General features: G+C 42.7%; 1 protein-coding gene across 1 annotated transcript; it reads right to left on the bottom strand.

The window, feature by feature from the left end:
* Positions 1-18,238: 18,238 nt before the first annotated feature.
* LOC121317153 (actin, alpha skeletal muscle 2) lies at positions 18,239-24,308 on the bottom strand. Its single transcript, XM_041252799.1, has 7 exons — positions 24,204-24,308; positions 22,413-22,552; positions 20,992-21,316; positions 19,718-19,879; positions 19,157-19,348; positions 18,868-19,049; positions 18,239-18,578 (listed from the first exon to the last, which is right to left on the bottom strand). The coding sequence occupies exons 2-7, from the start codon at positions 22,539-22,541 to the stop codon at positions 18,435-18,437; spliced, it is 1,134 nt and encodes a 377-aa protein (XP_041108733.1). The 5' UTR covers positions 22,542-22,552; positions 24,204-24,308; the 3' UTR covers positions 18,239-18,434.
* Positions 24,309-27,011: the final 2,703 nt, after the last annotated feature.

Below are 27,011 nucleotides of genomic sequence, written 5' to 3'. Positions count from 1 at the left end.
GTGGTTCTCTGACCTCTGTTTTAGTTATTCTGTCTTCATTATTTGAAAAGACTAAATCAAGGCATGCCTCCCCTCTAGTCGGTGCCTTGACAAATTGTGTTAGGAAGCAGTCATTTGTCATTTCCACCATTTCAATTTCATCCTTCGTGCTACCCACCGGGTTTTCCCATTTTATATGGGGGAAGTTGAAATCCCCTATTAGTATGGCTTCTCCTTTGCTACACGCATTTCTAATGTCATTGTATAACAGATTATTTTGCTCACTGTCTGAATCTGGTGGTCTATAGCATGCTCCTATTATTATGCCCTTTGAATTTTTGTCCGTTATTCTGACCCATATTGATTCGGTTTTATTTTCTTTGTCCAGGTTTAACACCTGGGCTTCAAGACTGTTTCTTATGTATAGCGCTACCCCTCCTCCTCTTCTGTCCTGCCTGTCTTTCCTATACAGTGTATACCCACAATATTATACTCCTCCCCATCACTCTCAGACAACCAAATTTCAGTAACACCTATCACATCATAGTTACTTGTTAGTGCAGTAGCTTCAAGTTCTAGAATTTTGTTTCTGATACTTCTAGCATTTAGATAAATACATTTAATGGTTGTCTTACCTGAGTTGTTGTTCTTGTTTTGATGCGGTCTCCCTTCTGTTTTTTTGTTGATTTCTCCCCCCTTCCTTTCTAGTTTAAATGCTTCTGAACCTGCTCGAGGATTTTTTCTCCAAGTAGACTGGTTCCCTTGTTATTTAAGTGCAGTCCGTCCCGTCTATACAGATAGTCCTCGTTGTAGAATGTGGTCCAATGATCAAAATAGGTGAAGCCTTCCCGTGTGCACCACGTCTTCAGCCATGCGTTTTGATTAACTATTTCCAGCTGTCCATATGGTCCTTTGCAAGGTGCCGGTAGTATACCAGAAAATACCACAGTTTTGGTTTTCTCTTTCAATTTCCTTCCTATCTCTCCGAATTTGTTTTGCAGGGATTTTGGTCTGTCTCTTCCAATGTTGTTTGTACCGATGTGGACGACTACTACCGGGTCGTCTCCTGTTCGTTCTAGGAGCCTGTCCACGTTCTCAGTGATGTGCTTGACCGAGGCTCCCGGAAAGCAGCACACTGTTGTAGTAAGGGGATCCAAACTGCGAATTGAACTTGCTGTGTTTCTCAATATGGAGTCCACAACAATCATGACCTCCCTTCTTTTTGCTGTCTGGTCACCACTGTTAATAGGGTCCTGGATGTTGTTCCTTTCGTTCTCTTGTTGTTGGTTCTGCTCATCAAAATTCTGAAGTTACTCAAATTTGTTGGTTGTTTTGATTTCTGGTTGTTGTGTTTGACGAAGTTTCTTTTTTTCCCTGCTTCTGCCTACCTGAACCCAGCTGTTCTGACCTTCTATCTCCCTGGTGGTTAGGGGTGATGCAGACTTCCATGAATTGTGGGTGTGCCAGTTCCTCAAGATCCTTTTGCTGTCTCACTTCTTCTAGATCCATTTCTAGCATACTTACTAGTTTATGCAAGTCCTGGATTGCGCAGCACTTTACGCACACTTGGTTTAGCTTTGCTGGGTTTTCTCGGATTTCCCATATCAAGCAGGTGTCACAGATTACTGGCTTGAAGACCATGTTGAGGGTTTTTTTTTTTGAAGTTTAGTTTCTTCTGCAGCTGTCAGCCTGCTTTCAAACTGCTTCTAAACTGCTCTGTACTTTTTCATGCCTGTACTTCTCCCACTCGCTGCCGCTTCCACTCGCTGTCGCTGGGAAGACTGCCTCGTTTAACAATACTGCTACTATTATTATTACAACTCAAAAAGCTCTGCAAATGTTTGTGATATTCTTTGAGCACTGGATGCGGAAGCAGCTATCTTCTTTTTTTATGTCCGTGTTATCTCTGTGGTGCAGGGCCTATGTGTATCGGACTGGAAAGGGACAATTGTAATCTCGGACCTGGTCCGACATTAGACTACAAAGGGTTAAATGCTGTATTTCAAATGTATGCGTTTTATATTTCTAAATATATTTACTTCATATTTTAAAAGCATTGACGATATATTTAACATATGTACACATTTATATATTTTAAATACAAAAACATATATTTTCCATATATCTTATTGTGGCAAAGTGGTTGGTAAGGGGAACAGATGTCGCGGTGATGCAGTGCAGGAGTGATGAACAGACAACAGTGATTCAGTGAAAAAAAAGTGCTTTTATTTGTAATCCAGGTCTGGTGACCGTCAAATAATAAATCCCCGGCTATACACAACGATGTGTAAAGCGCGGGGATAACAAAGCAGGGCACAGTCCCGAACAAAAACGAACGCACTGTCACCAGTCCTGGGTGAGTGCAGACGTGCTTGTGGTGCGTGAAGACACGGGAATGTTGTAACTGTTCTGTGCAGTGGTGATCCGGAATGTGCTGACCCTGGTCTACAGCTCCGGATAGGTGAGTTGACTGTCTGGTGGTGCAAAACACAGACAATTACAAAACAGACAAAACCCAAAACACAATACACAATACGCTTTTTCTCTTTCTGCACGAGAGCTCCTCTCTCAGTCCTTCTCTATTCTGAGCTTTTACCCAAACGAAGGAAAAGATCAGCGTTACCCTGGCCCCTATATGTAATCCCGCATGATATCTAGGTAAACGGTTGCAGCTGCCTTATTACTTGCAGCTGCCTCTCATTTACCTTTCAAATCAATACGGTCTTACAACAGAGTCGTGCTTCATTCCAGGCTGACCCACTTCCCTGACCCAGAAACGAACTGTCAGGCAGCCCTTCCAGATACTTCTCCTCTCGTTCTTTAGCGCCCTCACAGGTCGGGAGGAAGATTCATCACCAGAACTCATCTTTCCGTCACATATCCCACCGCTCAGAGTGGAGCCGAAGAAACACTCGGCTAAATCTACCTTCCCCATTACTCCCCCCTCCTGGCAAAAATAATCCGCATTTTGGCGCTTTCCCCACACGGTGTACCATATGGCACATGAAGGGCTGCAATGCCAGATACCATCGAGTTATCCGGGCATTGCTGTCCTTCATTGTGCTTAACCACTTGAGTGGGGCGTGGTCTGTGACCAGATCAAATGAGTGTCCCAGCAGGTAGTATCGTAAAGAGTGAGTAGCCCATTTAATGGCTAAACACTCTTTTTCGTCTACGGAGTAGTTGCGTTCCCGAGGTAACATTTTTTTACTCAGGTACAATATTAGGTGTTCTACTCCAGCTACTTTTTGGGACAAGACTGCACCCAAAACTACATCCGATGCGTCGGTGTGGAGGATGAATCTCTTGGTGAAATCCGGTGTGATAAGAGTGGGGGCCTGGCAAAATGTACGCTTAATAGTATCAAATGCTCCCTGACACTCAGCTGACCATTTAATTAAATTTGGAGCACTCTTTTTGGTGAGGTCGACTAACGGGTTAACCAGTGTGGCGTACTCGGGGATGAAGCGGCGGTAATAACCGGCTAAGCCCAGTAGTGACCTCACCTGAGTCTTGGTTTTGGGGATCGCTGCATCAACCAAAGCCTGGATTTTGGTGACTACAGGTCTCACCCTTCCATTCCCCATTAAAAATCCCAAATATTGAGTCTGTGTTTTGGCAAATGCACATTTCCTCAAGTTAGCTGTCAGCCGGGCTGCCCTTAGAGACTGAAGAACGTCTGTAACCCTAGCCAAATGCTCTCGCCAGGTGGAGCTGTATATCACCAAGTCATCAATATTCATGATGTGGGCGTAAAACCTGGTCCATCAGTCTCTGAAAGGCAGCGGGTGCACCATGTAACCCAAATGGCATGGTTTTAAAGTGGAACAGCCCTTCTGGTGTTGAAAATGTGGTTTTCTCTCTGGAGCTGCGGGTTAAAGGGATTTGCCAGTATCCTTTCGTCAGGTCCAGAGTGGAAATAAACCTCGCTTTTCCCAGTCTGTCTAAAAGTTCGTCGACCCGAGGCATGGGGTATGCATCGAGCTTAGCAATAGTGTTCACCTTTCTAAAATCCACGCAGAAGCGGTTGGTGCCGTCTTTCTTAGCCACTATGACGATCGGACTGCACCAATCGCTCCTGGAAGGTTCAATCACCCCAAGCTCGAGCATATCCCATACCTCTTTGCGAATGCCACTTCGTCGACTTTCCGGGATCCGGTACGGTCTCTCTCGCGCTGTGACACCTGATGGAGAGAGAATGTCATATTCAACTAAGTTTGTCCTGCCGGGCACGTCAGAAAAAACATCGCTGAACTCCTCAATAAGCTTACGCAGCTCCCTCTGCTGATCCGGAACCAATTGTTCCCCCATAGAAATCGCTCTTGTGCTCAGGGTCTCTGGACAGGGACCTAAATCATCCTCCATATTGCCTGGGGCTATAAATAAGACATCCCTTGCCTGGCAGGGCTTTAACAAATTGACATGATAAATTTCACGTTCATTTCGGCGATCGGGCTGTCTAATTTCATAATTTACTTTCCCTATAGCCCAAATCACCTCATACGGCCCCTGCCATTTAGCACACAGTTTTGATTCTGATGATGGAAGTAGCAGCATTACCTTGTCCCCTGGTCGAAAGGTTCGAATCCGTGCATTTTTGTTGTAATGCTGCTGTTGTCGGTGCTGAGCTGATCTGAGGTTGTCTTGGGCCAAACGACCGACCAAATCCAGGCAATCTCTGAGTCCTTTGTGCTCCTCCCACCCCTCCCTCAGCAGGTTGAGGATGCCGCGAGGCTGCCGGCCGTACAGGAGCTCAAAGGGGGAGAACCCCGTTGAACTCTGCGGCACTTCTCTCACCGCAAAAAGGAGGCAGGGAAGAAGCGATGCCCAATGTTTCTGCTCTTGTGTTACGAATCGCCTCAGCATCGACTTTAAGGTCTGATTAAAACGTTCAACCAAACCGTCCGATTGTGGATGATAAACGGACGTCCTGATGGGATGTATTTTTAATATTTTGTACACCTGCTGTAACGTATTGGACAAAAAATTTGTTCCGTGATCAGTCAAAATCTCCTTGGGGATCCCTACTCTAGCCATAATCTGCGCTAACTCGGTGGCTATTGCAGCTGCACTAGTGGACCTCAATGGAACTGCCTCTGGGTATCATGTTGCATAATCCACCACTATTAATATATGCGTATACCCAGAGTCAGAAGGTAGCAACGGGCCCATTATGTCCATTGCAATGCGCTCGAACGGAGTGGAAATAATCGGCCGTGGGATCAAAGGGGCGGGGCGCACTCGACCCGGCGCTACTCACTGGAAGTCTGGGCATGTGGCTACATATCTCGACACATCAGTATGAAGACTGAGCCAATAGAATCGAGCCAATATCCGTTCCCTCGTCTTCTTGGCTCCGAGGTGCCCCGCGAAAGGGATATCATGCGCCAGCCTCATGACCTCGGTCCAACAAGACGGGGGAAACAATAATTGTGTTACAGGCTGTCCTGTGCCCGCGGCTAGGTTTACCCTATATAGTAATTGCCCCTTTATACTGAAATGTGGATATACTAGCGGCCCAGCGCCATCAACATCCTTACCTTCAATGAACCGGACCTGCCCCCAAGCGTGCACCAGTGACGGGTCGTTCTTTTGGCCCCACACTAGGTCTGCGCTTGAGTACCACAGGTCCGGTATATTGAGAGGGTCTGGAATAACCTCTGCCCTAGTCGGCCCAGTAACCTCGCTCTCTCGGTCACACTGCGTTCCCAATCCCTTTGACTGGCGTTTGTTACCATTACAGCACTCTCCCACCAGACCCCAGCCTTGTCTTAAAGACGCTCCCTCCCATTTCGCGGTCCGTCTCTCCTTATTTGTTTTTCTAGGACGGAAAAGAGGGGAAAACATTTCAGGGTGAAAAGGAAACATATCACCAATCCGTTCCTTTTTCCCTTTTTCTGCCACGTTTCCGTGTGTGGCTGGGTGCGGCAACCTTTCCGCCACCCCGACTACAAGATGACGTTTTATCAGTCCTACTTTGAGGGTGGGGTATGCCGCCGTGTCTCCATGGATACAGGAGATGGCCACCTGACCTTGTGGCCACCACGACACACCGCCCAAGAGAGCTGTCCTGATCAAGGTTTGCTCACACCCTGTGTCCACTAACGCGTGGGTTTTCACATTCCCTAAAACCACGTCAGTCAGACAGGGCCCCTCCCAACCGTTTTCCCCCTGCTTACCCGTTCCAGGTGTCCAGTTGCACGCAGCCACATCACACTCGATAGCAGCGGGGCAAGACCTGGCCCTATGTCCTGGCTGGTTACACCTAAAACAGAGTGGGGGGACAGAGGGGGCATAGGTTAAATATCTGTCCTGCTGCTGGTAGGGCAACGGGGCAGGGGCAACACCTCTACCCCAGCTGGGGGCCATCCTCGGTCTCCATGGGGGGGAGGCAAGGGGGCCCAACGGGGTCGGCGGTCTGGGAGGTCTGGGTGCCGGGACCGAGGGTGATGGTGGTGGTGTTGGAGGAGGGAGAGGTTGGTTCCTGAGCAGGGCAGGGGCTGACAGGATCCCAACTCAGGCTGAGGTCAAGGAGTCCTCAAAATCTTTGGCCAATTTGACAGCCTCCTCCAGGGTGTCAGGGTTGTGGCGCCGTACCCACGCCTGGGTTTCGGCGCCGACCACATGGCAGAATTGTTCCACCACAATGGCTTCCCCCATTTGTTGAGCGGTCTTCTTCTCTGGGGTCAGCCAATGGACCATGTGGTCGCACAACTGCTGTGCCATCACCCTGGGGCGTGTCTCCGGGGCTCTCCGGTATTCGCGGAACCGCGTCCGGTGGGTCTCCATGGTGATGTTGAGACGACGGAGGATAGCCTGCTTGACTAGGTCATAGTCAGTGGCGTACTGGTCGCTCAGGGCTTGGTAAGCTGCCTGCGCTTCCCCGAACTCCTTGTCCAGAACTCCAGAGGCTATCCCACCGCGGTTTCCAGCTGCTCGAACGCCACCAAAAATGCCTCCGGATCATCCTCCGCCGTCATTTTCATGGCCCGTACCTTCGGGGCCGACGTCAATGATGTTCCGGTAGGGGTCGCTCCTGCGGCAACGATCAGCCCTACTCGTTCAATGAGTGCCTTATAGAGCTCCTCCCTCCGTCTCTCCTCTGCATCCCGTCTGATCTCCAGTGCCTGCAGCAGCTCCGCCAGTGCGTCGCGGTCCATCCCACTTCCTGACACCACGTGTGGCAAAGTGGTTGGTAAGGGGAATGATGATGCGGTGCAGGAGTGATGAACAGACAACAGTGATTCAGTGAAAAAGTGCTTTTATTTGTAATCCAGGTCTGGTGACCGTCAAATAATAAATCCCCGGCTATACACAACAATGTGTAAAGCACGGGGATAACAAAGCAGGGCACAGTCCCGAACAAAAACGAACACACGGTCATCAGTCCTGGGTGAGTGCAGACGTGCTTGTGGTGCGTGAAGACACGGGAATGTTGTGACTGTTCTGTGCAGTGGTGATCCGGAATGTGCTGACCCTGGTCGACAGCTCCGGATAGGTGAGTTAACTGTCTGGTGGTGCAAAACGCAGACAATTACAAAACAGACAAAACCCAAAACACAATACACAATACGCTTTTTCTCTTTCTGCATGAGAGCTCCTCTCTCAGTCCATCCTGAGTAGCTCAAGGGAATGTGGCTGGAGCCTTAATAAGGTCATTGTTTAATAGGTCATTAAGGGTCCATGTAAATAGAAGACCCACTCCGGGCTCAGAGCGAGGAAGAGTTTAGAGGAGGAAAAAGACAAAGAAATTATAGGGAAAGAGAACAAATGCTACCTCGGCAAAAAGCTACAAAGGTTATCATTTCTGAAAAACCATAGTTAGTGTTTGTGTTTGTTTTGTTTGGCCAACAAGCCTTTTTGTTTTATAAAAGTGTTTTTGTTTTGCTTGAACTTTTCATTTATTAAATAGCTGCGCAAGCAGCTCTTTTCAAAGCCTAGTATTGCCTTGTGTGTCTATATCTTTTGGATCTGTAATGACATCCATCAGCCAGCTTGCCACAAAGAGGTATGTTTATTTCTGAGTTCTTAGAATATACACTAATAATCCAGTGTATTTTTTATCTTTCTACTTATAGCCCAACACTTGTTTCTTTGATGAATAAGTTCGGCAAGTTTCTGAGAGAACCAACGATTTTCTCTGCCTTTAACTCTGAGCTTCTTAATAGGAGCATAAGAACATAAGAACATAAGAAAGTTTACAAACAAGAGGAGGCCATTCAGCCCATCTTTCTCATTTGGTTGTTAGTAGCTTATCAAGCAGCTTCTTGAAGGATCCTAGGGTGTCAGCTTCAACAACATTCCTGGGGAGTTGGTTCCAGACCCTCACAATCCTCTGTGTAAAAACTGCTTCCTATTTTCTGTTCTGAATGCCCCTTTGTCTAATCTTCATTTGCGAACCCTGGTCCTTGTTTCTCTTTTCAGGTCGAAATTGTCAATACCATTAAGAATTTTGAATGCTTGAATCAGGTCGCCACGTAGTCTTCTTTGTTCAGGACTGACCAGTTTCAATTCTTTTAGCCTGTCTGCATATGACATGCCTTTTAAACCCAGAATAATTCTGTCCGCTCTTCTTTGCACTCTTTCTAGAGCAGCAATATTCTTTGACCAGAACTGAACACAATATTCTAGATGAGGTCTTACTAATGCGTTGTACAGTTTTAACATTACTTCCCTTGATTTAAATTCAACACTTTCACAATATATCCGAGCATCGTGTTGGCCTTTTTTATAGCTTCCCCACATTGTCTAGATGAAGACATTTCTGAGTCAACATAAACTCCTAGGTCTTTTTCTAGATCCCTTCTTCAAATTCAGTATCTCCCATGTGATATTTATAATGCACATTTTTATTTCCTGCGTGCAGTACCTTACACTTATGTCTCTATTAAATGTCATTTGCCATGTGTCTGCCCAGTTCTGAGTCTTGTCTAGGTCATTTTGAATGACCTTTGTTGCTGCAACAAACAGTGTTTGCCACTTCTCCTATTTTTGTGTCATCTGCAAATTTAACAAGTTTGCTTACTATACCAGAATCTAAGTGATTAATGTAGATTAGGAAGAGCAGAGGCCCTAATAATGATCTCTGTGGTACTCCACTGGTTACCCTGCTCCATTTTGAGGTTTCTCCTCTAATCAGTACTTTCTGTTTTCTACATGTTAACCATTCCCTAATCCATGTGCATGCACTGTATACTTTGTTTTTAGTCCCTTTTAAATGTTAGCCTGCCTAGTTCAGAGGCGTGCAACAGGGGGCTTCCAATTTCCTGTCAATTAGTACCTATTCTCTATTTAATCCCTGCTCACTTGCACCTTTGCTGTCTGGTGTTTCGTTTTTGTAGCAAACACTCACACTCCGTCATTTCGTGCTTCACTGCTGATCTACACTTTGTTGTCTTTCACTGGAGGTCACTTCTCTGCGCAGTGCTCCCTAGATATTATCATTTATTTTCCTACTTGCTCCAGTGCTTCTTCTCATTATTCAGCTGCAGGAACTCCAGCGTTAGTCTTTCCTGCTCCATCCAGCTTCCAGCCCAGCAACAGCACCATCCAAACCGCAGCTTCATTACTCAACTGGTCCTTGTCTTTATTAGACAGACTGGCCCTCCACTAAAACTTTCAAAGCTCCTTCAACAAGATTTCAACATTCCCATCGGCAGCGTTTGCCTTGTCATTGCTCCTCTATTTAAATCCACCACAAAGCTCTGTTAGCTGAATCTTTCTTTACTCCTTGCTTGCAATCAGGCGCCCCTGCCCCGCTCCCAGAGCCAGCACAATTTACCGTTCCTTCAGAAGATCCTGCCCTGGATTTCCATTAGCTACGTCCAAAGTTTAAGTAGGGTTACCATAGTTCAGATCCTCAAAAAGAGTACACTACCCAGGGAGGTTGCTGACAGGCGACCAATTTGTATTCAAGATTAACCTTTCGTTGTGCAAAATGAACACGGAAAAACTAAATTTATACTAAATACTTTGAACATTTGAAAATGATTTTAAAAAGAAGTATAATGGCCTGCATCAAACATAGACAACTTTTTACAGTCCGTACTTTATTGATTAGCAATCAAAAAATATTTGCAAGATAACTGTCAAATCTGTGCACCAAACATTCGTTTCATACTGTGCTTCTTTTTGTGTCCATGCATATTTCTCTGCAAGGCGTATCTTTCTCAGCAATGGTTGAAGTGGCTCTAAAAGTATTTGCAAGATGTTTACCTAAAGTTGTGCTGTACGAGCAGGATACCTTTCAGAGACTCAACAGTCAAGATGTTCCTTTCCTTTGCCCACTCGCTCTACATTTGCATTGTGAGAGGGACCAGCAAAGAACTGTGCAATACAGTATGTAACAGTGCTGAATGACATTCAATGTTTTTGGACCTCTCGAAATATTTGGCCTATTTTTGGAGTGCTAGCAAGTTCTTGAACTCTTCATCACTTTTACAACCTTCCACACATTTCTTGAGATTGCAAGATTGCAAAGCACTTACCTAAACAACAAGAAAACATTTTAAATTTGGAACTCACTGTAGATTGGTATTGTTTACATTATCATCTGTGCCCTGCTGCAGTTTGACATTCAGGCAACATCTATGTATTTTAAGTGACGGAAACTGAAACTTTCAAAGTTTTTTTAAATACAGTTTTCTTAAATACCAATACAGTACTGGTAGCATTTTAATAGCAAAGTGTATTTATGTTACATACCGGTATTTAAAACTCAGTGTTTCCAGAAATATATTTTAAGGGGAATTCTCATACCTCCCATTAAAATCTACATTATGCAACACTCGCTTTAGCGTTCAGGGATAATAAAGAGCACATTTTAACATGAAAAGTGGAAGGTCTCAAGCCTCCGCTGGTAAAAGTGCAGTTTATCAGCAATACCTACCGGTAGTGATTCTGTTATGCAAATCTCTTTGATTTATTTGTGTAGGGCAACTGAATTAACTAATTCCTGTTTATTTATTTATTTAGCAGACGCCTTTATCCAAGGCGACTTACAAGTGTTACATGACAATACAAGGTTAAAGAATATGTATATAACATATTAGTCTATATAATGTGTATTTATTTATTTTATTTTATTTTTTCTAGTGATGGCCAAAAAACAAAACGATTAAAAAATATATGAAGTCAGATCTTTTTTTGTAATTAGTTACATGTTTTGTCACATTCATATTTGGCTCGTTTAACAACGTGTATTATGTTATAGTTGTACCAAACATGCGTTTTATGTTTGTTGTTATGGTGGCTGTGATGCAAATGTATTCAGTGAATACAAAAATAAAGGGCTTTCATTTTAATACATTTTACATTGCACAGTGCATTTATTTGAAGCAAACCTAAAGTATTGCAGAGCGCGCTATAACGAAATAAACCGGAAGAGATGAGACGAAATATGCACTCCCGTCAGTCTACGAATGAGCCGCTGTAGTTTCTCCATTTAAATACGTTCGATCAAGCTCTGATCCGAATGTGATTCTGCTCTGAAGCAAGATCGAGTTAGGATCAGATTTTGGGCTCAAACTCAGCTCAGGATCAACCTTGATTCTTTTAGTATCACAGGAGCAAAATCAAATCTGGGATCCAGTACAATCGGCCCCGTGAACAATGCAGTCGTCTGTGCAGACGCGGCGCTATCAGGACAGGACAGGACAGAAATTGCAGTTCTGCTAGAATCAACAGCAGCAAAGGGGCGAGGAGGAGAAATCCCGGACTTTCATTCATCTAAAAATACTATAAATTGTTGTTCTACATTGACAAGGATTTTTAATCAAAATAACCAAATATATTCTACCCGACTTCACTCAAGCTAATGGTTAATTCCAATCATAACCTCTAGATGGCAGTATAACACCACAAATTCTATACAGTCTTTAAGCTGGTTTGCTATCACTGTGAAGCTCGCACGCTCCAGTTTTTCTATATATTCCTGTCGCGCGGAGAGATTCTCAGGAGTTCCCCTCCTCCTCAACCTTTTGCCTACCTACATCAACTGACATTCTCCAATTTCAACTCTTCCCCTCTTCAAGGACCTGGTCATGAAGCAACCTTACTTAGCTGCTTTTAAGATGCTCAGAATCTACCATCACAGTAACATCCAGCCTCCCTGCATCAGGCATCCATTCCCGCGACTTATTCCTGTTCCCAGATTCGTGTTTCCTCATCTGGCGCCACTCCTCCAATCTGACCAGCTTCATCAAGGCACCTTATTCAACTTTCAAAGTCATCATTTCATCAACTCGAACCGCCAGTCAGTCACGGAACCATGTCCTACAATTATCAACGTTCTAGTCAGTGTCCTCCTACCCCCGATAGACAATACTCTCTCAAACTGCTCCCGACCAATCAATAGGTTTTGCAGACACCTCGTAGCAACACATTTTTCATCCTCTCGGGTTCTGCAGCGGTCTCAGATCTCTGCATTTTTCATCTCTCCTAAAAGCAGCCCCATCTCTCGCTCCATCTAAATCTGCCTTAACACTGAAAGACCAATATCTACTGCATTCAGCAGATCCCGCCCTCTACTGTTAATCACTCCTTACTACAGCAGATCTCCGCTCCCTCTTTAGATCTGTTCACTACTGCAGCATCCAAAAGTTGCTCTAGTTTACTGTTTAAATCTGCAACTGCACTTTTCCCGAGCCTCCAATGCTCCAGCTTTCCTCCAATACGCAGATCGTGGCAGCATTCCCACAATCAAGGCTAACGCTAATCCCCATCTAATCAAAATACGGGGCACTTCCTCAGCAATCCTATTCATATCCCCTCTCATCCTCTCAAATGTTACAGCATTAATACTTGGTGAGAGACGTGGTACAAGACTGGAAATCTGTCTTGATTATGAGTTAAAGTTCCACTATTAAGAGAATAACTGGAGTTGCGAAACCCAAATCTCGGAATGTAAGTTTACCTTTTCCATTTCAAGAATGTGTTAGTAGCAAACCGCTGATCGATCCCGTATTAACTAGCACATAGAATGGCGCCATCTCATCTCTCTGCCCTTGTTTCTAGAATATGGTGTGCAAAGGGGCTGAGCTTCCCCAGTAGCTGATTCATATGTTTGTTCAGTCCAGCTGCCACCTCAGCCCTCAGTTCCAGCTTTCCTTCTGCCTATACTTTCGGTATCCAAGTTCAGTCAGATGGTCCCATCTGCTTCCACAACCCCAATCCAGAATCCCCAGCTTCTCCAGATGCTATTTGACTGAATCCTACTCTCAGTAGCCTCCTTCAATCTGCTCAGCATTACATGTCTGCAGCCTTTGCCCCTTGTTCAAGAGCTCCTATTCTACAGCCTGCTCAGTGTCTTCAATCTTCTGTGCCCAGAATCTAATAATCATATTCCTTCAATCAAAACCGGATCCTGGCTCTCATCGTCCATGCTAGGGATTCTCTCCACCTCCCTCTAGTCTCTCCATACCAGCTCTTCGTCTGACCCTCTGTGAGATTCTTAAGAGCTTTCCCCCTGCCTCACCTTCCTGTCTGTCTATATCAACGTACATTCTCCATTTGCTAATTTCCACTCTTCGGAAAAGCCACTTATCCCCCTACAAGGATCTGCCTATGGAGATCAGCTACCTCTTGGCCGCCTTCGATGCTTACTCCATCACTTGGCTGCATACCTCAAGACGGCTCAATTTTAGCGCAGTCAGTCCATTCACCCATCAAGTATCAAGTCTCCTATCCCCCCTTCAAGGTATCTCCCTAGCAGGAACCCCCCCTCAGACCCTCTGTTCATTGATTCCTCTCACTCCTATCATCACTCGACTCCACCCTCACCTCTGAGCAGGCCTCCCTCCTTCTCCTCCACCCTCACCTCCAGAGCAGACCTCCTTCCTCTCCTCCACCCTCGCCTCCGAGCAGGCCTCCCTTCTCGACTCCACCCTCGCCTTCGAGCAGGCCTCCCAACTCGACTCCACCCTTGCCTCCGAGCAGGCCTCCCTCCTCTCCACCCTTGCCTCCAGAGCAGGCCTTCCTCTTCTCCACTGAGCAGCAGGTATATACATAGTTACATCCTACTAAATTACTAACCATCCTCCTGTTTGTCTCGTTTGTCCTTCTAGTTTTTTGTTTATGTTATGTGCTGGCATGAGCTGTCTTATATTCGTCTCACGGTGTGGGTGATTTCGCGATGAGCCGGGGGTCCATCCTTTGGGGGGAAGTGAGTCTCACTTTCCCGACCTCAGGGCTAGGCATCAGCTTCCCTTTACCTTAAGGGGGGTTCTTACCATGTGAGTCAGAGCGGACCCCCGGCCACACTCTGTCCTTTCGCAGCTCCTGCGCTTATCTTACCTCACTTGAGGCTCTGGTCTATACTCTGCCTCAATTAGGGACGTGGCTACTCCATGCTCGAGTCCCATACTAACTGTGCCTTGTCCTTATTTCAGGTCCCAAGCAGCATGAAGTCTCGACCAATTGGGGGTCTAACGAGCGCCCCTTTACAGAAGTCTCAGATGCGGGTACCTCTTTTTCTCTATCTCCTTTCGTGTCCTGGTCTACCGGGACCGTCTTCCTCCCGATGGGTGGCTCCCCGAGTCATAATCCTCGTATGTGTTTTTGGTTGCTGGGTCCTTTGCCCCTGGGTTGTGTCGGCATCGCCACCCTCAGTCAGTGACCACTTTCAGTATCCTGTCTTCAGTTGCTGGGTCCTTTGCCCCTGGGTTGTGTCGGCATCGCCGCCCTCAGTCAGTGACCATCATTCTATCCGGCTTCGGTTGCTGGGTCCTCTGCCCGTGAGATGTGTCAGCATCGCCGCCCTCAGTCAGTGACCATCTTCTATCCTAGCTTCCATGTCCTGCTCCACTGGTCTGCTACTAGAGTGGGCCTCACCTGCTCTTCTATCCTAGGTCCGGTCCTTTCTATCTGGCACTCTGTCCAACTAACCGCTCCCTTCTGCTTCTTCTGCCCTATCCTTGCACCCCCAGCTCACGTCCTGTGAAATGCTCTGTCAAGTGCCTTTTTACGCTGAATTTTTAAAATTGATCCATTAAACCATTTTGGCAATTTTGTTTTAGATTTAGATTTGTCCACTTTTGGGATGTAATTGTTTTGCACCTCTAGCACTACATTTTTAAAAAACAGCCATCCTTTTCTGTGGATGTTTCTCAATTTTACTCCAACCTACTTCTGTTTGTCTCTGTTTCATACCTTCATAGCTTGCCTTTCTAAAATTGTCAATCTTAGCTTTAGTCATTACTTTTTGGGTTTTACAATTAACTTCAAATGAGACCATGTTGTGGTCTGAATTTGCCAATAGTTCTCTGACCTCTGTTTTAGTTATTCTGTCTTCGTTATTTGAAAAGACTAAATCAAGGCATGCCTCCCCTCTAGTTGGTGCCTTGAAAAATTGCGTTAGGAAGCAGTCATTTGTCATTTCCACCATTTCAATTTCGTCCATCGTGCTCCCCATCGGGTTTTCACATTTTATATGGGGGTGATGTGGTCTCCCTTCTGTTTTTTTGTTGATTTCTGCCCCCTTCCTTTCTATTTTAAATGCTTCTGAACATCCTCGAGGATCTTTTCTCCGAGTAGATTGGTTCCCTTTTTATTTAAGTGCAGTCCATCCCACCTATATAGTCTTAGACATGTTGCACTCTGGTGCATTATGAGCACCAACAATTAATTCAAAGCCTCCTAGTGTTTTCTACTATTATAACAACCTTGACTTGCGTAATGAAGGAAAAACATTGAGTAAAATAGCTTGCATCCTTTGATTTCACTATGTAACACAATTTTTGTTCCTGGGTAGTAAGTGTTATTTCCTAATTGCTTATGCCTCAAAAGTATAGAAAATGGCTCCCCACAAACTTTGCTTTTGTGACCAGGACAGTGATATTTCAAAATATCACTATTTCCAATGGGAGAACGGGCAAATGTGTGTCTTTTCGTTCACATAAAGTCAGAAAAAAAAACATATGAATCCAAATTAACATGTATTTATACTAAAGTAATACAAAAATGACTACAAAAGATTTAGAAGTGAGTAGTTTTCTCGAGATTTACGATTATACTGTCTTTACAGTATAATCTCCACAACTGACAACACGATGGTCTACAATGTCGGAAGTAGAAGTATGAAGACAGAGACCAGATTGACATCCTTACCGACAATGATATGACGCTGAAGTTGCGGTGTATGGCCAAGCGTCGAGGTGGTGTTTGGTTGTAAACTCCCCAGTAATGTTGTTGAAGCTGACACCCTGGGATCCTTCAAGAAGCTGCTTGATGAGATTCTGGGATCAATAAGCTACTAACAACCAAACGAGCAAGATGGGCCGAATGGCCTCCTCTCGTTTGTAAACTTTCTTATGTTCTTATGTTCTTACTGCGGAAGCCAGATTGTAAGTCGTAATGGGTTCAGGATCCAAAGGAAGCACCGTAGCAGCTGTGGTGCAGACGATGGAGAGAGAGGTGCTGGAGCAGGCCTGGAAGAGAAGCTTAATGTCCTTGCAGGAGCCCTTAACAGATCGCTTTGGCATTGTTGGTAGAATCAGCAGGAGATAGAGGAGGAGGGGAGTGAGCTGCCCTGTGGAACTGACCAGGCTGGAAATCAACGTTGTCCTTAGAAGATTCACATTGAGCTCCATGGTAGCAATGCTGGATTGCTCTGAAGATTGAAGAAAACTGCAGTTTTCGTCTTTTTTAACGTTATTATTGCAGCAAACAAACACACATGAGTCTGTAGATTGCTTGTACCAACACAAAACGAAAGACAAGAGCAGGAAGTAATGCACAGCTTAAATAGAGAAGAGAACATTGCACAAACCCCGCCCAGAAACTGGCAAGATGAGCACAACACCAGCTATTGGGAGCAGCTCGGAAGACAGAGCTGCTGAGTCGTCCCCCGCCCGGAAGTGAATATTAAAATGCAGCCGCTTCCTTTCCCCAGCAGAATGCAACCAGAATGGACAGGATGGTGCGGTTTCGGAATAACTGGCTGAGAAAGAGAGAGAGGAGAGCGGGAGAGTGCCTGCTACGGCGCCCCCCGAACTATGCTATAAAGGCTACATTTAAGTAAAAATATATCTTTTTTTAAATAAATGTTGTCAAACTGGATTTATACAATATCCAGGTATTGAGCATATTTGAGTAGTGAATTTGCTGTAACAGTTAATAATAAAAATGATCTCTGACAATCCTAACAGCATTGAAGGGAGAACTGTAGGCCACTAGGCATGCCTGCAATCTTAAATAGAGAGTAAAGGTTAAAAAAGTTTGAGATTAAACTGTAATCCGAAGCACTGTGCCAAATTCAATTTATGCGAGTGTAAACATAACTAACGGCAAGGAAGGTGTATTTTTGTAGTTCAAGATAGGGCTGATCTGCAGGTTGCAGGAATACAGCTTTGTATCAAGGAAAGCCTAAAATCCAAAATAGGCCTGTGCCTAGTCAGGACACACACTAATAGTCCTGTGCCTACTCAGGACACACACATTAGTAGTTCTGTGTCTAGTCAGGGCACAGACACTAATAGTCCTGTGCCTAGTCAGGCACATACAATAATACACAAGACACCTGGCCAGACTACAGGGGTCGCTGGTACACAGTGAGTTGAGGACACCCTAGCCGATCTAAGCCCCCCTGGGCAGCGCTCGGCCAATTGTGTGCAGCACCTATCTACGGTCGGCAATAGAATCGCTTGGATTCAAACCGTCGACCTCCAGGCTATAGGTCACATCCTGCACTCCACTCGGAGTGCCTTTACCAGATGCACCACTCGGGAGCCCTGTATACAGTATTCTTTTAAAGTAATTATTTGGATTCATCACAGTTTTATTTGATCTCATATTGTGTCAGCAGGCATTTCAAGGCTTCTAGGATGTTGGTTGGGGAATATATTATTATAAAGTTGCATAAGGTTGATATTTCATTTCATGCAGGAGTGAGAATGATTGGCACTGTAGCCTGTACACAACATTGAATCTTGTCCACTTTTTGAAATTACCAAGTGGCATCAGGTTTCTTTTTTGGTATGTCAATTCTATTGCAGTAGTTTTAAACCAGAAAGTTTTAAATCTTACCTATTTTTTCTAAAAACTAAAGACAAATTTTAAAATAATGAAACAACGATAATTTAAAATGTTTGCAAAAATATTGTATTTTTTTTTTTTTTTTTTTTTGTCTTCTGATGGAAGTATTAGACAACAATGGGCTTGTGAAGTACTTTGTAACCAGGTCATGAGAAACAGAGGGACCTTTAGACATTTAAAATATTCCTCTACAGCATTTAGATTTTTGTAAACAGGCAGTGTTCTCAAAAACAACAAACAGTGGGCTTTAATAAATTAAGTATGTACATTTTAGATTCATATGTTGTTTAACATGCCATGTTTTGCAGCACTTAAAGTAACAGAAAATGTTACAAAATTGTATTTGTACACAGCTGGTCTGACAACAATGTATTCGCTACAAATGGATCCTGAGCAAGTATTGGATACAGGCAACGGAAACAGGTTTAGAAGCATTTGCGGTGGACGATGGAGGGACCTGCTTCATCATATTCCTGTTTGGTGATCCACATCTGCTGGAAGGTGGACAGGGAAGCCAGGATGGAGCCACCGATCCAGACAGAGTACTTACGCTCGGGTGGGGCAATGATCTAGAAAAAAGACAAACATATTCATAAGTAAAATCCTACACCCTTCACTAACAGTCAGCATAAATGGTACATTGCAAAAGGCTCAGCATCATTTGACTATCAATAGTATCTACTGGGCATTTTAACCAATATCACTATGATAATACTAGTAAAACATAGACACAGTTGCTGAGTTTCCACTAGTCACTATGTGGTGCTACTTCAAAACAGTTGCCCACTTCTACAGTATGAATGAGACAGAAATTATTGTGATTTTTATGTTTAAAAAAAAAAAAAAATCCCAAAGTACCTTGATTTTCATTGTGCTGGGAGCCAGAGCAGTAATCTCTTTCTGCATACGGTCAGCAATACCAGGGTACATGGTGGTGCCACCAGACAGGACATTGTTGGCGTATAGGTCCTTCCTGATGTCAATGTCGCACTTCATGATGCTGTTGTAGGCAGTCTCATGAATACCAGCAGATTCCATACCTGTTAGAATAAGCAGAGTGTAATTCATCTTTAGCACAAAATGGCTTCAAAGGCCTATTACAAGTAAAACATTTAGGAACTAGAATTGTATACGAGGTTGATCTTACCAATGAAGGATGGCTGGAAGAGGGTCTCGGGGCAGCGGAAACGTTCGTTACCGATAGTGATGACCTGACCATCGGGAAGCTCATAGCTCTTCTCCAGGGAGGAGGAAGAGGCAGCTGTTGCCATCTCATTCTCAAAGTCCAAAGCCACATAGCACAGCTTTTCCTTGATGTCGCGTACAATTTCACGCTCAGCTGTAATACAGTTTTTCCTCATTAGGCTGGTGCGTAATCAATAATATACTACAACTATACTGCAGCGATTTCAAAGCAGTGCGTAAAGTAGCCCCAGGTGCTTTGCAATTAACATCTAGGTTCAGGTAATTAGCTTTACTTTGTATCTGTCATTTCATCACCTTATCTGTTTTCGAGATTTAATAGTATTTCCAACACCCTTGAAAGACATTATTATACAGAGAATGTGTCAATAAAACAGCCACAGATGGCATAACTATAATCTTTCCTGTGCGCTTATAAATAGAACTGCCATCAGTTTAAAAGGTGATAATGTTTAGTTATGTATTATGTATATAGCATAGAATACAGTAGTAATGATAAATTTACCGGTTGTGACGAAGGAATAGCCACGCTCAGTCAGGATCTTCATGAGGTAATCAGTCAGATCGCGTCCAGCCAGATCAAGACGCATGATGGCATGAGGCAGGGCATAACCTTCATAGATGGGTACGTTGTGGGTAACACCGTCACCTGAGTCAAGCACAATACCTGAAAACAAAATATAAACCAATGTCAACTAACAAGTCTTTTACAAAATGGTGTAAGGTATCTAAATACATCAAATGCTATTTGCTTTAAATTAGAATTATAGACTTTATAGATGAATACAGGAGGTTGTTGTGAATTTCATTTCTTTAAATAAATAGTATTTCAGTGTAGTCAGTGGTCCAGATAAGCTGCTGTTTTTATGCATCAAAAAAATATGCACTCAGTTTAAATTTAATACGTAAACATACACATAACAATTTTGGTGCACAACTTGTCTGCCTCCCCTAAACTTCCATGAACAACTACATCTCCCAGAATACAATGTCTTCAGTTACTAGGAAACTGTACACAAGAAAACCATCCTAACAAACATTATCCAATCTCTAACTAGCCCTGTTGTCTGCAGCCAATCCCAGTAAGAAAAAGAAAAATTAAATGCTACCCAGGTTGAAATGTAAACACCCCAGTAGAGCTGCAACTGCAACTGGAACCATCGTCAGAGGCAACCGCTAAAAACGGTGCGTACAATATTAAGCAAACTGTTTTATAACTTATTAATGCATTTCCTTATTTTATTTATATGTATAGCTTGATATTGAAGTTTTAAAATGTTCACTGAGTTTAAGAATTTAATGTTAAAATATAAGTAACGTAATTAATTTGCAGTCAGTGTGATACCTCGAAAAAAATGCAGTGCCAATAAAGAACTTTGTAGAACACAAACGTGGTTGTACAGTAGTTCAAAGAAACATTGCAGTAATGAATTTTAATGCCTACCTCATTACCATTCAACAATGTACAGTATTTATCAAGATTACTCATAACGTCAAGGTCAAGTTGCATTTTATTAATTGAAAACACAATTTACTCTCTCAATGTTTAAATTAGAGGGTAAGTTACTCCCAGACCCAAACCCTTACCTGGGGTGCTGATTGTAGTTGTTAATTTTCTAAAATATTAGAAGGAAAAAACCTACATTAAAATTTTTGTTTGTGAAATGCATTGATTTGTTTTCCCGATACTAATTAATAGTATACTTAACTAATAGTTAACTAATAGATTTGTATGGCAATTTTACAGGTTTGTATTGTAGTTAAAAACATTTTCCTCACCAGTGGTACGACCAGAGGCATACAGGGACAGGACAGCCTGGATGGCCACATACATGGCTGGCACGTTGAAGGTTTCAAACATGATCTGGGTCATCTTTTCACGGTTAGCCTTGGGGTTCAGGGGGGCCTCAGTCAGCAGGGTTGGGTGTTCCTCGGGGGCCACACGCAGCTCATTGTAGAAGGTGTGATGCCAGATCTTTTCCATATCGTCCCAATTGGTGATGATGCCATGTTCAATCGGGTACTTCAGGGTCAAGATACCCCTTTTGCTCTGAGCTTCATCTCCTACATATGAGTCTTTCTGACCCATACCCACCATCACACCCTGGGTAAAGAAAAACGCCCACACACTTAAACCCAAATCCATCCAACAACAATGCATGCTGAGTATTTCAGAGAGCATTAGCCATCTTTATTATGACCTATGACAAATGCCACTGCAAGATGGAACAATGTCTTTGTGACTTTAATGGGTGTTACAGAAGGATATCTGTATTATCGAATTATATAATACAATCAAAGTTGTTTTTTTTTTTCTTTTGCACACTGTTCAATTTATGGAGCAAATATGTTTATTGCTAAGGCCTTGTGTAAATCGCAATTTCACACATTGCGCGGAAATCATGAAATTAGTTTGGGGTATTGGTTCAGCGATGTTTGATTTGCCATGCCTGTGCAGGGATTGTTTAGTTAAGTCTGGGGGAGCGGGAGAGCTCCAGAATGTGGTGACTGTTCTTGTTGTTCAGTTATGTGTACAGATCTGATTTAAATAAACCAGAGAAGTGTTCAAGGGCCAAAAAGCCTTGTCTAGTTCTCTATTAAACACCACCTACAATGCTACAATAGTGCTGTGCAGTGTTTATGTCATGTGACTATATGCAATCTAAGCGGGAAATTAAAATACTATACACTGTAAACAAGAACATGGATGTCTCTAAAAAGGCTAAAAATGTGTAAAACAGACTGGTTGATTGTCAGTGGTTACTGACGAGTCGACTGATGCACAAGATCAGTATGGGTTACACATTGTATTTGTTTTGCAAGACCTAAATGGTGAACATGCATCTGACATACTAGAACTGAAAGCCGCCCTTGCAGATACACTTTACCTAAAGGCTGTTAATTGCAACATCGTTTCACAAGCTCTTGTAAAGTGCTTGAATAACTTTGACGTCGATTTTAATGATTTCAGTGGATGGATCTCAATATTTGATGTTTAACAAAATGAATAATAATCTGTACACATAATTTATAAAATCCACATCCACATTCCGCAAAATAGGATACTTTACCCTGTGACACTGCTGTGATTTTCACAGGGCCTTATTTATGGCTCATATCTTTAAAAGAATAAGTATAACTTTAGCTTTGCTTTCCTTTATAGAATTGTGCGTGGAAATACTTGATCAATTTCACCATACCTGGTGACGAGGACGGCCCACAATAGATGGGAAGACAGCTCTGGGAGCGTCATCACCGGCGAAGCCAGCTTTCACTAGTCCAGAACCGTTGTCGCACACCAAGGCGGTAGTCTCTTCATCGTCACACATTTTAGTGGTTTCTGAATATGAAAACAAATGCCAATCATTAAACATTTCCATTGTTCAATGCCTAAAGCATTAAATCATTAAGCACAGAGCCGTACAAAAAATGTAATAATTCATTAAATGTACTCGTATAGTATAAATTAATATATAATCTGGTGTAACTTCCAACAATTCCTATGATTCCTATTATGATAACTAAACTGAAAATAGAATCTGTGTTGGAAGCTTCACATTTAAACACAACACTGGTGTTTGGATGGAATGATGGTGGCACATGAATGTGTCACAAAAAACAACAACAACACAGAACAAAAGTGTATTCGTTTGCACAGACAAAAAGTTTGGAATTTGTACTTACTAGCTAAAAATGTTGACCTGGCAAAACTTGAGTTGTGATTCTTGGCTTTACTACAAGAGACAAATCCTAAAAGAATCCTAAATGCTCTAATGGGTTCAAATCTACTGCACGTGAACAGCAAAAAAAAAAAAAAAAAAATTGATTTGCCACTCTTTTGACAATCTGAGCTACCTACACAAAGTACGCATGCCCACACACAATTCACATGCGCCGTTATACACATAACTTTACTTCCTACCTCTTCGATACACGCCCATGAATCCGGTAAGTTATAATATATTAGCTTATAACTTTTTGCAGGTATCAAATACGGTCAATGTTGCTGTTGACTATAAACAGAAGACCATGTGCTATCCAAACCCGGTGTAGCATGAAGATAGTACACCCCCTCTAATCCACGGTCTTTAACACTGAGACGCATCGCAAAGCATCACCTGATTTATAGTATTAAAAACCCTTTCAAAAAACATATTTTCTTAAATAAAATGTATCGACACTATAGACTGTAAGCTTCTCGGGGTATAGTTTACTGCCTTTGAATTAACTTCTGCTATACTTTTTAAATCAGAGTAGCTCAGATTGTTAGAACACTCCAAACTTCCCCTGTGCCTTAGCGAAACAAACAGAGAAACAATTACCTAGTTATCCCCCATCATACACAACTTCAGATTATAACAAGACTTCTTTACATTTCAATATTTAAAATAATTACAGGCTTCATTTTCATCAGTCCAGTTCTATTTTAGCATATCACCAGCATTTACTTAAAACCACTCTCAAAATTGCCATAAAGATGTTCTATCTAACTAGAGACTAGAATGAAAGTTATACCAGATAAATCACTTTTGACATCTAGTGGGCACATTGAACACCAGCACTCCATGTGAACAAAAAGCAGTAAAGCCTCCCTTTACTACTCTGAGGCGAGGTGAAGATGTTTGAAATGAACCTGTCATGAACTCATGTCGCCCAAACATTGTACGTCTATTTTAAAACGTTTTAACACAAATTAGATTTGCTTCTGTATTTCATTGTAATGTATCGCCAGCAGAATGGAACAATCCATGGCATCGCAAGTTTAAAACGTGTATTCTTGAGTAAACGACGCATTACTAATTCTAAATCTTAAGGCGCAATATAGTTGTAAATAAAATTACTAAATTCAGGCTGCATAGCTGACTGAAAATTCCTCTTTTTAAATTTCAGTTTCCTTAAAAAACGTAACGCGCTGAAGAAATATCCAATGCATTCATTGCTCTCATTGCACATCCATTACTGGGCGCGTTGTTCGCTTTCCAGTTTCTTACCTTTGGTGGTGACTGCCTAAGGCTCAAAGTGTTGTACAACACAACCGCTGTCAGTTTCCAGTTACCACCACATCAAACCTGCAAGTTTATATACCCAAACGTCTTTATCTTTTTTTCAGCACGCATTAGGAATGTCTATGTATTACAAAGGCATTTTTTACAGGCTTCCTCCTTATTTGGTTCTCCTAGTGCGACTAGAGGGTACTCCGCTTCCAGGCTGCCCCGGTTCAGAGTGCGCAGAACTGCCTATATAAGGAGCGATCGTCCCGAAACCAAGCCACAGAGCTCGGTCCGTATATGGAGAGCGTGAGATTTGCAACCAGTCCCCTCTCTCCCCCCTCATTTGAGATCAAACCCGACAGCAACTGGCTGTTATGCCTCCTAGCCGTTATCATATCAGAGGAGCTCAAAGTGAGTTTATGCTGCGAGGAACCACACATGCCTTTTTCTGCATAATTTCCCCAATGGCAATTAAGTGTAAAGAACGCATGGCTGTGATGGGAAACTTTTTTTCTGTTAGAATTATTATTTTATATCAGTCACAATACAGTAGTATTAGAAAATGAAAAATAAATGAATGGATAGTAAAACGTGTTTATTGCTAGTGTTAGGTGCATTCTGCATTCATTTTGCTATAGCTGAAGTGCACTTTATATTGATATAGCATTATTACTTCATTATAGTGTAAACGTTGTATGCAATCTATGATACGTACATATTTCGTGGCAACTATAGTGTCATTGTTAATGTATACAGTGGGCCATGGCAGGTTAGAACATCAGAGTCGGACTTGATGCCAGGGAGAGCAAACACCAGTACCGCTTTTTCAGACGCTGCAGAAGTGAAATATCTCCTGCTAACTTTTATGAGATGTTGGGTGCCGTGTATGTTTATAATATAACGTGTCCGGTGGATAAGGTTGGCCATAGAAGATTTTTACATAAGATTAAGCTGAATCTATAAGGTCGTTTTTAGTGACTTGCCGGGGACTGCATAAACTGCCTGCTGTGCTAACTAGGATAGATTACGACGAGAATGGTGTTATAATATCTAGTTTGTATTTTCCCAAAAATAAATCCAAATAAGAAACATGCCACACATTACGAAATTGTACCTGCATTTAATACATTTACAAACCAAAAGTGCCCATTCATTTTTTTTTTCATTACTGTTAGGACAAATATTTTTGTCCGCAAGATTATCGTGGCTGTGATATGCAGATATTGTAGAACTAAACTTTTGTCATCAACCATTCGTAACTTCTGTAACGCTTACTTCCAAACAAGAAAAACTGTCAAGAAAAACAGGGGCACGTTTGAAAACAGCTGTGTAACAGGTGCAGACTAGCAGCTGGAGTAAATTCAAATCACAACCCCCATCCCCCCATTTCAGTTTGCATTTTGCAACTAAATCAAACATAAACCCTGTGGACCCAGATGTTCACAGCTTATTCCACACTAAAACTATTGTTATACCCCTTTTATGCCAGCAAACCTTTAATTTCTGCAAGTCTTGTACTGTCTGTGGTTACTGCAATCCACGGCTATCTATATCTAGCAGGACTTAAGACCCAGGGGAGCCCAGTGGCATGTATACTCCAGTGCGGGAGGCAAGTTCACATACTTGACCATCTACGATGGCTTCGTCTGCGGTAAGCCGTCCCGGTAAAGATAAATAAATAAATAAATAAATAAGTAAATAAGTAAGTAAGAAACAAATTTCAAGCTTACACAAACACAGAGACTTTTATACGTTGTGACAAGCTAAGTATTCTGCAGGAAAGTCTAAAAGTCACACAAATAATGGAAGATATTTCTATTATTCTATTCGTTTCTATTACAATTTCAGCAATAACATTGCTTTAGAATACGGGTTACAGCAATATCGATATTTTGATATGACATCTATATCGATAATATTCCCAAATCGCGATATCCTGGGATTAAAAAAAAAAATCCGGTAAATTCGCAGAGACATACTTTTAATTGTTAATACTGCTAAAAATACGAACTTAGTATAATCAAGTTTATTTTATATTAGATACAACAAACCCTATACATACCAATCATTGTTAGTCGCATAGGCAAACACCACATATTATAGCATTAACCATTTTCATTCCATTAATTATTTTTATTTTTCTAAGAACCCGATAACAAATGTATTTCAAACATTCAATAGTTATAAATTAATGAAAACAACCACCACAAAATGTACCCTTAGGCTCTACTCCTGTTTCTTCAGGTGTTTTCTCTCACCAGCAAATAATTATTGAAAATTATCCTGTTCCCTTTCAATTCGAAGACAACCACCACCAGATAATTATAGGATATTCCTGCCCTTCGGGTAGGTATCAATGAGTTCTCTATACCAGAGCTGCCTATAGGCCCCTTCCCGTGATGACACACTCGGTCTCGCCTACCGAGGGAATAAAACTGTCTCTCGCAGGAAGATCCTCCTCTTTTTCCTTCTCAAGACGGTATGGTAAGACCTTTGTGTTGAGCTGAGCATACTGATAGAAAAGAGCTTCTCAAGTCGATCCTTTTTATCTGTCTGTCGTATGTGAGCGACTCTCTGTGCATTCATCCGTGAATTATTGTCTATTCTTTCTGAGAGTACACGTGTCCTCCTCAGGGCTAGGCTTTGCCGTATCCCTGCTGTCGAGTTACCTTTGCAGCCGCTTTCTCCTCCACGGGGCTAGGCCTTGCCCATCCCCGCTGTCAACTAGTTCTTCTGGCATAGACCTGCCGCTATGGTGGCTAGGGCCTTGTTGAAAAGGTGTAATCTCTCTCCCTTTGCTATCTTTTC

The sequence above is a fragment of the Polyodon spathula genome, chromosome 6, assembly GCF_017654505.1.
Source record: "Polyodon spathula isolate WHYD16114869_AA chromosome 6, ASM1765450v1, whole genome shotgun sequence".
In the NCBI taxonomy this organism is placed as follows: Eukaryota; Metazoa; Chordata; class Actinopteri; order Acipenseriformes; family Polyodontidae; genus Polyodon; species Polyodon spathula.
Note: the sequence above shows the minus strand (reverse complement) of the source record. Positions and strands in the feature narration are given on the sequence as shown.

Bases quoted from the DNA above. Each gene is read 5' to 3' on its own strand.
- LOC121317153 (XM_041252799.1), bottom strand. From the start codon at position 22,541: ATGTGTGACGATGAAGAGACTACCGCCTTGGTGTGCGACAACGGTTCT. The intron at 19,349-19,717 runs GTAAATTTATCA...ACTGTATTACAG, and splicing joins CTATTCCTTCGTCACAACCG to CTGAGCGTGAAATTGTACGC. The intron at 18,579-18,867 runs GTACTTTGGGAT...TCTTTTTTCTAG, and splicing joins CCAGCACAATGAAAATCAAG to ATCATTGCCCCACCCGAGCG.